Here is a 12,139-nt window from a genome sequence, read left to right on the forward strand (position 1 = left end):
ATGATGATATGGAGCTTACACTTTAAAAACATTCAACAGATGCATGCTGAATATGATCAGTTGCAGCATTATAAGGTGGATCTAACAGGGACTGCAGTGAGAGTTAGAAACCCTCCTCCTACACCTTGTTTCCAACATTTTCTCAGAGGAAAAGACAAGAGGAACAAGAAGCTCAGGCTCAGATTTGATTTTAATAATCCTCCTCAGCCTCTGATGTTGTTCCCAGGACGAGCATTTGATCCACTTAAACCTCTCTGCAGGAGCCTCGGGGGAGTCATGGTCAGCTCACTGTTACTGAAGTCACTGAAGGGAAACGCTGGGCTTGTTATGAATCTCTGTTTTACACTCTCTGCATGTTTACCCTCCTGTTCTCCAGATGCTCCTTCCTGTCTCCCTCAATGCATTGCTCAATATTCCTCCCTCAGCATCTTGTTTCTGATATCAGCAGTATTACCTTCTCCCTCTCTCTCTCTCCTGACTGTGTGGTCATTAAGGCTGCAGTGTTTGTGAGCATGTGTGTGTGTGTGTGTGTGTGTGTGTGTGTGTGTGTGTGTGTGTGTGTGTGTGTTTTGGTCTCCAGTCTCCTGTTTGCAAACATGACAGCCTTCGTGGTTTACTGATCAGTGCAGGGAGACAACACTGAGAGGATGTGGGATGTTATATCTGGGGCATTAATCATGTTTTTATGTGAGGAGATTTCTAAATAGAATCAGTGTCTTCCTCTCTTCTTTATTGTGGTCCATCAGGGGGAGCTAGAGGCTGCAGGGGCGGATCTAGACTTTTCTGATTGGAGTGCCCCAACTGACCTAAGCAGAGGTGGCATCTGCACACACACACAGAGACATGGATAGCATTTATGTACCCTATCAGAGGTGAACTCCAGAGAATGGATTACAGCTGCCCATAGAAGATATTAAAGTTAGAAGAGTTGCATAATTAAGGGCACTACTGTCTTTGACGTGTTTTACCATGATCACTTAGGTCCTACATACTTCCCCTTTAAATGTTCTTCATGTGTCCTTCACAAAGAGAGAGCTTTCTGCTTGTTTGACTCTAAACTCTGAACTCTGTGGACATTAAAACAAGAGCTCTCTGGTGTCTTTAATCTTATAAGCCCTGGATTGTAATATTATAATAATTACCCTTGTTTTAATATTATTTTATTATTTTTTAAATCTAGCTCATTTTATTTTGTTATTTTATTTTGAATTAATTTTTCTAGTAGTTATCAGATTTTATTTTAATTTCATTTCCTGATAATTATCAATTATATTTTAATGATTTTTATTTTTTCTGTGTTTTTATTTACTTTTATTTCAATTATTTTATTGTAATGATTTTATTTTATGATATTTATCTGATTTATTTTATTGATTATATTGTTTTGGTATTTATCTGATTTTATTTCATCGGTTTTATGTAATAATTTTATTTTAACTTTCTTTTGGTATTAATTTGTTTTTTATTGTAATAATTGTATGTTTATTTTATTTTATTTCACGGGTATATTGAATTTATTTTATTTTTATTTTCTTGTATTTATCTGATTTTATTTTATTGTAATATTTATTTTCATTATTTAGTTTTTAAGTATTTCATATCACTTTCCTCTTTCTTGTTTTAGTCTTGTATTAGTTAAGCTGGATCAGGCTTGGACCAGCTTTTGTCATGCTGCTATAGGCCTAGACTGCCGGGGGAACTGGCACACTGACACACTGGGATCCTAGCTCACCCTCTTCCCCCCAACCCCTTCATCACTTACTTTAACTCTGCCTGTCCCATTAAAGTTACTAACCATAGACCTTTCTGGAGTCCCTGAGCTCCATTGTCTCGTAGATTCCTCTGAGCTGCCGTAGACGTCCTCCTGCTGTGGACGATCTGGACTCCAGCTGATACGGACGTGCTGGACTCCAGCGGCAACAGCTTCTACGACTCGTCTCATCACTATCACTCTCTCTCTTTACTCCCCTCTATCTGTCTTTCCAGACCCAACTCAGTCGAGGCATGATGGCTGTCTAACATGAGTCTGGTCCTGCTGGAGGTTTCTGCCTGTTAAAGGAAGTTTGTCCTCACCACTGTAACTAGCTAAATACTGCGATGTGCAATGCTCATGATGGATTAAGGTGGGGTCAGACTGAGTCTGATCCGGTCTTGGTGTTGGGTCTCCGTTCATAATTTGACATAGAGTGGTCTAGACCTGCTATGTTTGTAAAAGAGTCTTGAGATAACGTTTGTTGTGATTTGGCGCTATACAAATAAAGATTGATTGATTGATTGATTGTATCATTTCTGCTTTTACTTTCTGTCTCTGTTTTTTTTTGTGAAGCACTTTGGTTCTTCTTTGGTTTTGTTTTTTAAGAAGGTCTTTGTACAAACTGAATGTGAGACATTTTTCAGAGTTTGGAGTTTAAAACACATTTTTTTTCTCTCTGTTGACCAAGAAACATATTTTAACTTCACACGAGCGATGAAAACATTTAGAAGAGGAAGAAGACCATTAGTCTTTGGTTAAGCAGCTTGTGTTAATACTGAGGTTTCCATATTCAACCTTAGCTGCACTGAAGTCACACACACACCACACACACACACACACACACACACACACACACAAATGATATGAAGCAAAGATTGACTTCAGAGATAAATAGATTTTATTTTTGTGCCTGTCTCAAACGATGACATTTCATTCTGTCACAAACAATTCACAGTGCATCCATCAGTGATCGGAAACCTCCAGAAGCGGCGGTGAAATAAACACATGCTATGAAAAAACGTCATGATGAGAGCGAGTCTACGGCTACTGCCAGATATCACAGAGAGATGGAGTTAATGAGAGTTCATCCAAATGCAGGAAACACATGCAGAGAGATGCTTCATGAAGAACTAAAGAACAGGAACCTTTACTGACAGCATGTGTATCAGGAGGAAGTGAAGTAGTGTTGGAAAGCTAATCTGTCTTAGAGGCCACATCAAACAGAGTCCTTAGTGCGCTGTGACACAGTGTACTGATGTGGGCCGTCTCATATTTGGCAGCAGATTTTTAAAAACATAGAGACGTTCAGACTGCACGTTTCAGCTTTTTCCTCCAGCTGCAGAGACCGAGCCGCAAACTGTCGACTTCCTCAGCTCAATTTTCATCAACTGGCTCTCTGCCCGCGACTCTAACCGGGTCACCGTGGACACGCCCAGAACCGCCTTGCTGCTCGGTTTCATACCTTTTGACACAGGGATCCGTGTGGCTGCGCTCCGAGCTGACTGCACATCCGGACAGGGCTGGAAAAACAAACAACAACAAGGCATGAGGGAGAGGGTTTGATTACAGAGAGGGGGAACTGTGTTTAAGATTTCACTGTTATTATAAAGCAGGAGGAAAGGTGAGCTCCCAGGTAAGCATGGGTTCAGTTAGCTCTGTCCTTAATATCAAGGTTTATCAGACACTTCAGTCACTCTGTAGTGGAAGTCACTGCATTAAACACAGACATGACTCTGTAGTGGAAGTCACTGCATTAAACACAGACATGACTCTGTAGTGGAAGTCACTGCATTAAACACAGACATGACTCTGTAGTGGAAGTCACTGCATTAAAAACAGACATGACTCTGTAGTGGAAGTCACTGCATTAAAAACAGACATGACTCTGTAGTGGAAGTCACTGCATTAAACACAGACATGACTCTGTAGTGGAAGTCCCTGCATTAATTACAGACATGACTCTGCAGTGGAAGTCACTGCATTAATTACAGACATGACTCTGTAGTGGAAGTCACTGCATTAAAAACAGACATGACTCTGTAGTGGAAGTCACTGCATTAAACACAGACATGACTCTGTAGTGGAAGTCCCTGCATTAATTACAGACATGACTCTGCAGTGGAAGTCACTGCATTAATTACAGACATGACTCTGTAGTGGAAGTCACTGCATTAAAAACAGACATGACTCTGTAGTGGAAGTCACTGCATTAAAAACAGACATGACTCTGTAGTGGAAGTCACTGCATTAAACACAGACATGACTCTGTAGTGGAAGTCACTGCATTAAACACAGACATGACTCTGTAGTGGAAGTCCCTGCATTAATTACAGACATGACTCTGCAGTGGAAGTCACTGCATTAATTACAGACATGACTCTGTAGTGGAAGTCACTGCATTAAAACAGACATGACTCTGTAGTGGAAGTCACTGCATTAAACACAGACATGACTCTGTAGTGGAAGTCACTGCATTAAACACAGACATGACTCTGTAGTGGAAGTCACTGCATTAAACACAGACATGACTCTGTAGTGGAAGTCACTGCATTAAACACAGACATGACTCTGTAGTGGAAGTCACTGCATTAAAAACAGACATGACTCTGTAGTGGAAGTCACTGCATTAAAAACAGACATGACTCTGTAGTGGAAGTCACTGCATTATAAACAGACATGACTCTGTAGTGGAAGTCACTGCATTAAAAACAGACATGACTCTGTAGTGGAAGTCACTGCATTAAACACAGACATGACTCTGTAGTGGAAGCGTTCCTGACCACGTGACTGAAGTGTCCATAATTCCCTCATTCAGAGTGACCCCCCTTCTGATTTGTTGACCTGCAAGTCTTTAAATCAGCGCTCACTGGCCCTTTAAGAGGGCAGTCCTTATTGGATGTGTAGTGACATCATGGTGGGTTATTTATGAGAGGGTGAGGAACTGTAAACGTATGATCTTGAGGTGCAAAAGGGAAACATCCAAATCTCTCTTGTGTTCCCCGTGTTTGGTTAAGAGGAGGGAGTTTGTCAGTGGATGAAGTCATGTGATAAAGGACCTGATACAGGTCTCTCTGGGATGCAGGATCAGATCATTCCAGGGTTAGTCCATACCAGTGAGATCATGTTTACAGTCACTGTGTTATACCTGGAGAGAGTGCTATCTACGGAGCACACAGCACCTGAGTTCATTTTGAAACATTTCAGAAGCAGCTGCAACGTAAGAGATTAGACACTGATTCAGATATTTGTGTTTGAGGATGAAAAGAAAGACTGAAGGTAAAGAAGGTAAAGACTCTCACCACGGACTGTGTCGGCCTGGAGGGCGCCGAGGTGATGGGCGTGATCGTTATGCTGCTTGTCATCTTGCTCTGCGTCGTCGTCGTCTTCCCCAGAGAGGTTTGTCGCGGCGAGCGGAGCACCGTCCCCGTGGACATCTCCCTGCCGCTCTCTGAGCTGAGCCCGAGCGTCAACACCGGACTGCTGCCGCCCTCAGACGGCCTCTTGTACTGGGATCCAAGATGGATGTGGATCTTGTTGTCCTCTGTTGTGATGATGTTGCTTTTACCGTTGTACTTCCTGTAAGGCGCCGGCCCCGATTGCTTCTCTGGCGTCATTTTGATGACGGTGCGGGTCGCGGTGATGTTGTGAGGCTCAGGTGAGGCGCACGCTTCGGCCACAGGCGTGGTGCTGACCGTGATGATGGACACGGGCGACTTGGGGCCGTCAGAGCCGCCGCAGCCGTTGGACTTGTCTGGACTCTTGGCCCTGGAGATGGTGGTTATCGTGACTGGAGACTTGGCCCGGTTGAGACCTCCCGTCATGTCGCAGGTTTTGCTCTTGGAGGTCACCGTGGTGGGCTTGGGGACGATTGTGATGCGAGGTTTCTGAAGGCCCAGAGTCGGTATGATGGTGGTGCTGGAGAAGAAGTCCTCTGCTCTGGGGCTGGTGATCTCCAGGGTGGCAGTGCTGTTTTCGTGATCAGGGGTCACACGGATCCGCAGAGGTTGACCTGGTTTCTGGGGCGTGTTCATGTCTGGTTGAGGGAGCAGAGACGCCCCCATCACCCTCTCTGGAGCCTCCTTCTTCCTCATCCAGGGGATCCAGGATTTCCCCGCCCCGAGCTCGGCGGTCGCTTGAGGGAACCTTTCAAGAACCGCCGGCTTCTTCAGCTCCCGTTGTCTGAGGTTGCTCATTAAGTGGTTTTCCTCGAGGACTGATTTTTGGATGAAGCCTGCCGCCGTCTCCTCCTCGGCGCTCTCGGCCGCCATCACGTCCGTCTGCACCGCGGTGGAGGTAACCGGGACGTTCACCATCCTGCTGCCGTTCATGCTGGGCCTCATGGCGCGGCTGTAGCGCTTGGAGGCCTCCAGCTCCTTCGTGAGGTTAGCGACTTCCTGACTCATGCTTTCCTTCTTCTCCTCCTCCTCCATGAACCTCTGCTGGAGGACGGAGTAATCCACCTGCAGCTGGGAGAGCTGGTCCTCCTTGTTCATGAGCTCGTGGATCTTCTCCTTCAGCGCCTGAACGTCCACTTTCAGCTCTCTGGTTCTGGCTTCTTCTATCTTGCAGCGGATCCTGAGCTCGGCCTCCGGACTCATCACCTCTCCTTTCTCTATCGCTTTGTTCCTGGCGATCTGACTTTTCATTTCCTCCAGCAGCTTGGAGAGGGTGTTTGCTTTGTCCTGCTCGGTTCTGAACTTCTTCTCCAGGAGGTCGTACTCGTCCTCGGTTTTCATCAGATCCCCCTCCACCACCTCGAGGTGTTTGAGCCGGTTCTTCAGCCTCTCGATCTCCAGCGTGAGCTCTCTCACTTTGTTGTCTTCCTCCTGGTTCCTGTTGTTCTCCTTGTTGGCCCACTTTCTTTGCATTTCTCTGTCCGTCTCCTCGAGTCCGTCCATCCTGACTTTCATCCCGCTCAGCTTGGTGTTCAGCTCCCTGCACTTTTCCTCTTCACATGCCAGTTTAGTCTGCAGCTCGTCTTTCTCCTGAGAGAGCGAGCTCACTCTGACCTCCATCTCTGACTTGAACTTGAGGAGCTTCTTGCTCTCCTCTATCAGCTTCTCCGTGACCTCTGTGACCTTCCCCTGCTCTGCTTTGAACATCTTACTTAGATCCTCGCTCTTCTGCTCCTCCAGCTTCAGACGCTCAGACATGTTCTTTCTTTCATCCACCAGAATAACCGTGAAGGACTTCAGCTTCATGAGGTCGTCTTTGAGGACCATCTCTGACTTTTCAAACTTCATCTCTGAGCCCTCCAGTTCTTTCAGACGTGTTTTCACCGTCTCCAGCTCCCCGGCCAGATCCTTCACGACACGTTTCTCCTTCTCCAAGTTCGTGTGGAGCTGCGAACACTCTGTTTTGCTCCGGTTGAAAGCCCCCTCCAGTTTCTCCAGTTCCACCATCCTCTTCTGCAGCTTGTCCACCTCCAGCCTCAGCTCCTTGCAGTGGTTCTCCTCGTCCTGCAGCTTCTTCTTCAGCTCCCTGCACTGAGTCTCTGTTTTGGTTATCTCCTCATCCTTGCCCTCCATCTCCAGCACTCTTTTGCGCAGATTCTCCAGCTCAGTCATGAGGGTTGAGTTCCCACACTCCCCTTTGCTGATCTTCTCTCTCAGCTCCTGCAGATCCTCCTCAGATTTCTGCAGCGTCTTGTTGCTCTCCTCCAGCTCCTCGATCTTCTGAGCCAGTCCGGCCAGCTTCAGCCTCAGCTGCCTGCTTTGGGACTCCTCGTTCGCCAGCTTCGCCGTCATCTCCTCGTGTTCTTGTGCGAATGTTGCCGCTTTGTGCTCCAGGTCTGCCTCCAGCTTCAGGATCTTCTGGTCGTCCTCCTTGGCGGTGTCTGTAACCGCTGCGAGACGCTGCTCCTTCTCCTGCAGCTTCTGATTCAGGTCCTGGACCTTCTGGCTCTGTTGGTCGATTTGTTCTATGTGCAGCTGCCGCTCGTCCACCAACATCAGTGCAAACGACTTGAGCTTAACCAACTCTGCTCGGACCTTCTCCAGTCTCCTGCTGTGGTCCTTGTCCTTACGGGCCTGGTAAGCCTTCTCCTGCTCCAGAAGCCTTTTGAGTCTAAGAAACAGAGACAGAGGAAGAGAAGTATAAATATCAAACATACTTTCACTTGTTCTCTATTCCTCCAGTGAAGATCAAGCAAACCTGAGTTCATTTCACATCTTAATTTAATTTGACAGGCATCCCTTTGTACTCTTGGTGACAAACATCATCTGTATAACCAGAGAGCAAAGGACAGAACCAAGCGGCAGCCTCAGGTCAATGCAGAGGTGCAATAAAACTGCAGTTCCTCAAGTGTCCACTTGAGGCTGACTGCAAAAGCAAAGGAATCCCCATTAGGTCCCAAGTCAAAGGCCCAATTTTACTAATTCCAGCCTGGATTAACCCTTTAAAGCCTGAACCATCAAAAAATTGCCAGAAAATTAATCTCCAAATATAGATGCCAAAGACTGGCGACCCCCAAAAAATAGGAGCCAAAGACTTGATACCCCCCAAAATATAGATGCCACAGACTTGTGACCCCCAAAAAAATAGGAGTCAAAGACTGGTAACCCCTGCAATATAGATGCCAAAGATTCTCGACCCCCCCTGTCCCTCAGAGTGATTTAATGTGTCTTCATTTAGCTGGTCTGCAGAAAGTGACCCTCCCTATATGAGCATGTGTCTGTGTTTCCTGTGTGTTATGAATGAACCTGCTGCTGCTGATGCTTTAGATCATTAACTGTTCACTAACTCTAAACTTAGGAGTCACCTGGAAACAAAGAAAGGCAGAAAATTACATTTTCTATTTTTAAGGTTAAGCTAGCTACTATTTTTGACACTATTTTTACTATAATAAGTAAAAGGCACTATTTTTAGATAACATTCTGGAAGATATCTCACGACCCCCAACAGGGTCCAGACCCATACTTTGGGAACCCCTGGTTTCCGCAACCAGCAGCAGATCAGTTTGCATGTCTGGTTCAAATTCAGATCTCCTTATAGAAGCTGCAGAAACAACACAAGGCTTTTTGCTTCCCTCCTCTCGGGGGTTAAAAGCTGCAGGACGAGTGAAAATAATATATTTGGGACTCTTAAGTTCAAGTGTTTGTTCTTCTTTCAGATAAAAACATTCCTATACATGATGGCAAATCCAACGATACACCTCACAGTCTTGGTTGTTGGTCCTCTGAACCATCATCTCATCAAACCGGCCCCTCATAAACAAACAGATGTGATTCAACCTGCAAGAGCCGGATCACTTTGAATCTTCTCTGCAGAGGAGAGGAACAAACACATCAGCCAACATGTAGCAGACAAATCTTCACATCCTGACTGACTCTTCCTCCCCTCTGTTTTTGTTCTCCCTCTCCTCCCTGTGAGTTCATGGAGTAGACGCATCAGGGTGAGTTTATCTCGAGTTTCAACTTGAACAGACGAACCTCACTTTGCATCATCCGGGGCGAATTTGCCACAATTTGCATCCACAATCATCTGTGCCAAGTTTGAAGTCTGCTCCTTGTTTCGTCTGACCTCAGCTCTACATGTCAGGACAGAATGTCAAAGCAAGTTTTAAACTTTTAGAGACGCATGAACGGGACAAACCATCAGGATGAAGCAATCGTCAGAGTCTCTGCAGAGCGGCCAACAAAGCTCTGGGAACTTGTCTGAGTTAATGTCCTGTTTGTAGATGTTTAACTAATCTCTGCGGGAGTCTGTGTGTGTGTGTGTGAGAGTTTCCCTTTCTCACACACTCTCACCTCACACACTCAATCACAGGAGAGAGTTTCAGCACATGTGCTCACAGAGTTTGAAAGTAGAATAAAATCTAAGACTCTTTTCCTCTCCTGCTTCTTCTCTTCAAACTTTCCTCTACTCACCGAGAAGCTGGGATGCCGAGCAGGTTGATCCATGTCTGAGTGTTTGTGAGCCGCCTCTGAGACTCTCAAGAGGTCAGGGAGGGGAGGAAGGAGGGGCTCGGACTCCACGGGGAATTAGCCGTCACATTCCAAACATGTCATCAGCGGACAATGAGAAAGGTGGATGTTGTGCCAAACAGCAGCGCTCCTGCTGGGATGGTGATGTCACCCAGTACTCACAGAGGGCCTGCCCTCATGTGGACTCTGAGGAGGAGGAGGGGTTCAAACCAGGACTCCAGAAGCTTGTCCTCTCCTTTCTCTCTCCTGAGGGAGGGCGGCAGGTATGGAGACACTTTGAATCTGACATCTCAGTTCTTTAAAACTCTTCTTCTCCACTCTGACCCGGTCGTCTCCTGTCCGTCTTGCAGCCAGCAGTGTCTCCATGGAAACGAGGCAACAATGCAAGGCGAGAGTTTTTGTTTGGGAGAGGACAATGACAGACTCGCACAGCCTTTCTCATTATAATCCGCCTGTATCGTGCAGAAGGGAAGGACGTGGATATAAATCCTCCATAGTGGGTGGATTGTATGTGTGTGAGATCATAGCTGAGCACAGCAGAGGGGGTTTGTGGTTTACATCGCAGAGAGCCAAATATGAGCGGTGCAAAGAGCTTACAGATGCAGAGGCGGGATCCCTGCACTTTATTATCCAGAATACATGTTATACATAGATATCAACAGGACTCAAAAGCCCTGGTGGACTTAGATCTGTGTTCTGAGGCTTGGGTATTTGCACATTTGCAGCCTGGCTGTGATTCTGGAAGCACAGAAAGACAGCACATCTTCTGTTGCTCATATTTCATCCGGATCAAAGCCTGAAATGTTCTTCTTTTAATTTCCAAAAACAAGATGTGGGTCTGACAAATCCAAAATAAACCATTTTAAACTTCCTCTGTGAAAAAGTCTTTGACCGCCGGCCAACAAAACAGGATCAAATTAGGAACAAACAACCACATGTTGTAGAAACAAACATTTAATCCAGACTGAACATCAACTACTGGATCACTCCCCAAGAAGTGTAGGGGGAAGACTCTATGTTCTATTATTAACAAAGACCCAACATCAAGACCGGATCAGATCCAGTCCCCTCTTCCAGACAGGACTCAGTCTGATCTCATCTTAATCCACCATGAGCAGAGCACTTTGCAGCATTTAGCAAGTTACAGTGGCAAGGACAAACTTCCTTTAACAGGCAGAAACCTCCAGCAGGACCAGACTCATGTTAGACACACATCTGCTGAGACCGTGTTGGAGAGAAAGAAAGAAAGAAAGAAAGAAAGAAGAAGGAAAGAAAGAAAGAAAGAAAGAAGAAAGAAAGAACAAAGAAAGAAAGGAAAGAAAGAAAGAAAGAGAGAAAGAAGAAAGAAAGAAAGAAAGAAAGAAAGAAAGACGAAGGAAAGAAAGAAAGAAAGAAAGAAAGGAAAGAAAGAAAGAAAGAAGAAGGAAAGAAAGAAAGAAAGAAAGAAAGCAGAAAGAAAGAAAGAAAGAAAGAAAGAAAGAAAGAAAGAAAGCAGAAAGGAATGAAAGGGAAAAGGAAGGAAAGAAAGAAAGAAAGAAAGAAAGAAAAGAAAGAAAGAAAGAAAGAAAAGAAAGAAAGAAAGAAAGGATGAATAACAGACCCCAAAAAAGGAATCTACAGCAGAGATCCAGAGGAACCTACGAGACAAGGGAGCTCAGGGACTCCAGAGAGGTCTATGGTTAGTAACTTTAATGGGGCCGTAGTTGTTGTTACCTTCAGACCGAGAGAGGACTCTGATGTAGGGACGAGTCCACCGTTCATTTCTGATGCTACCTGCTAAGACCGTTAGCTCTCTCCAGCAGTGTTACACCAGTCTGTGTTTTAATGACGCTTCATGTAGGGAACTTTAACTCTGACACGCCGTAGCCAAACACAGAGAAGGCCTTTATTACGAACATACCCTGGATGTCCTGGAAGCTAAGATGGGACTGATGTGATCCCTCAGTCAGAAGTTTTGGACCAGCTGCAGGAGTTATAAAAGCATGCATCACTTCTTCTAAGTTGTTGAAAGAGAGGACCATCTCTCAAAGCTCCAACACACCTGGGAGTCGAGCTGTGTGGAGCTGTGAGGAGAGATCTGTGAGGAGAGATCTGTGAGGAGAGAGCTGTGAGGAGAGATCTGACTGATTGTTTGGTTAATGGGAGATAAAGCTGTGTGTCATCGGCGTAGCGGCGGTGTGAGACGTGTTCCTGGATGATCCAACCTCACAGGAGCATGCAGATGGAGGAGAGAACCGGACCCAGGAGTGAGAGAGGTTCTGAAGAAGCATGGCCTCCAGCTTCCAGCTCTTTATTTTAGACTCTTCGTGAGCAGTCCTGTTCCTGCATGAGAGATGTGTTATGAAAACAGATCCTCTAATCGTCCAGAAGCATCTCCGCTGGGAATGACATCATCCTGGATGCATTCACTCATGATATCACCTGCAGTGAATCTGCAGGCTGACTGCAGCACACAGGAATG

General features: G+C 45.7%; 1 protein-coding gene across 2 annotated transcripts in view; it reads right to left on the minus strand.

Moving 5' to 3' along the window:
- LOC117824221 (filamin-A-interacting protein 1-like) overlaps window positions 1–12,139 on the minus strand; it is a 39,151-nt gene that overhangs the window by 895 nt on the left and 26,117 nt on the right. The window contains exons 5-6 of one of the 2 annotated variants that reach the window (XM_034699656.1): window positions 5,053–7,819; window positions 3,216–3,273 (exon numbers count right to left, since the gene is read on the minus strand). In XM_034699656.1, the coding sequence (XP_034555547.1) occupies window positions 3,216–3,273; window positions 5,053–7,819 (2,825 nt within the window). Of the gene's footprint in view, window positions 1–2,633; window positions 3,274–5,052; window positions 7,820–12,139 lie in introns of those variants that run through there. The other variant, XM_034699655.1, reaches the window with a different exon arrangement.

The sequence above is a fragment of the Notolabrus celidotus genome, chromosome 13, assembly GCF_009762535.1.
Source record: "Notolabrus celidotus isolate fNotCel1 chromosome 13, fNotCel1.pri, whole genome shotgun sequence".
NCBI lineage: Eukaryota > Metazoa > Chordata > Actinopteri > Labriformes > Labridae > Notolabrus > Notolabrus celidotus.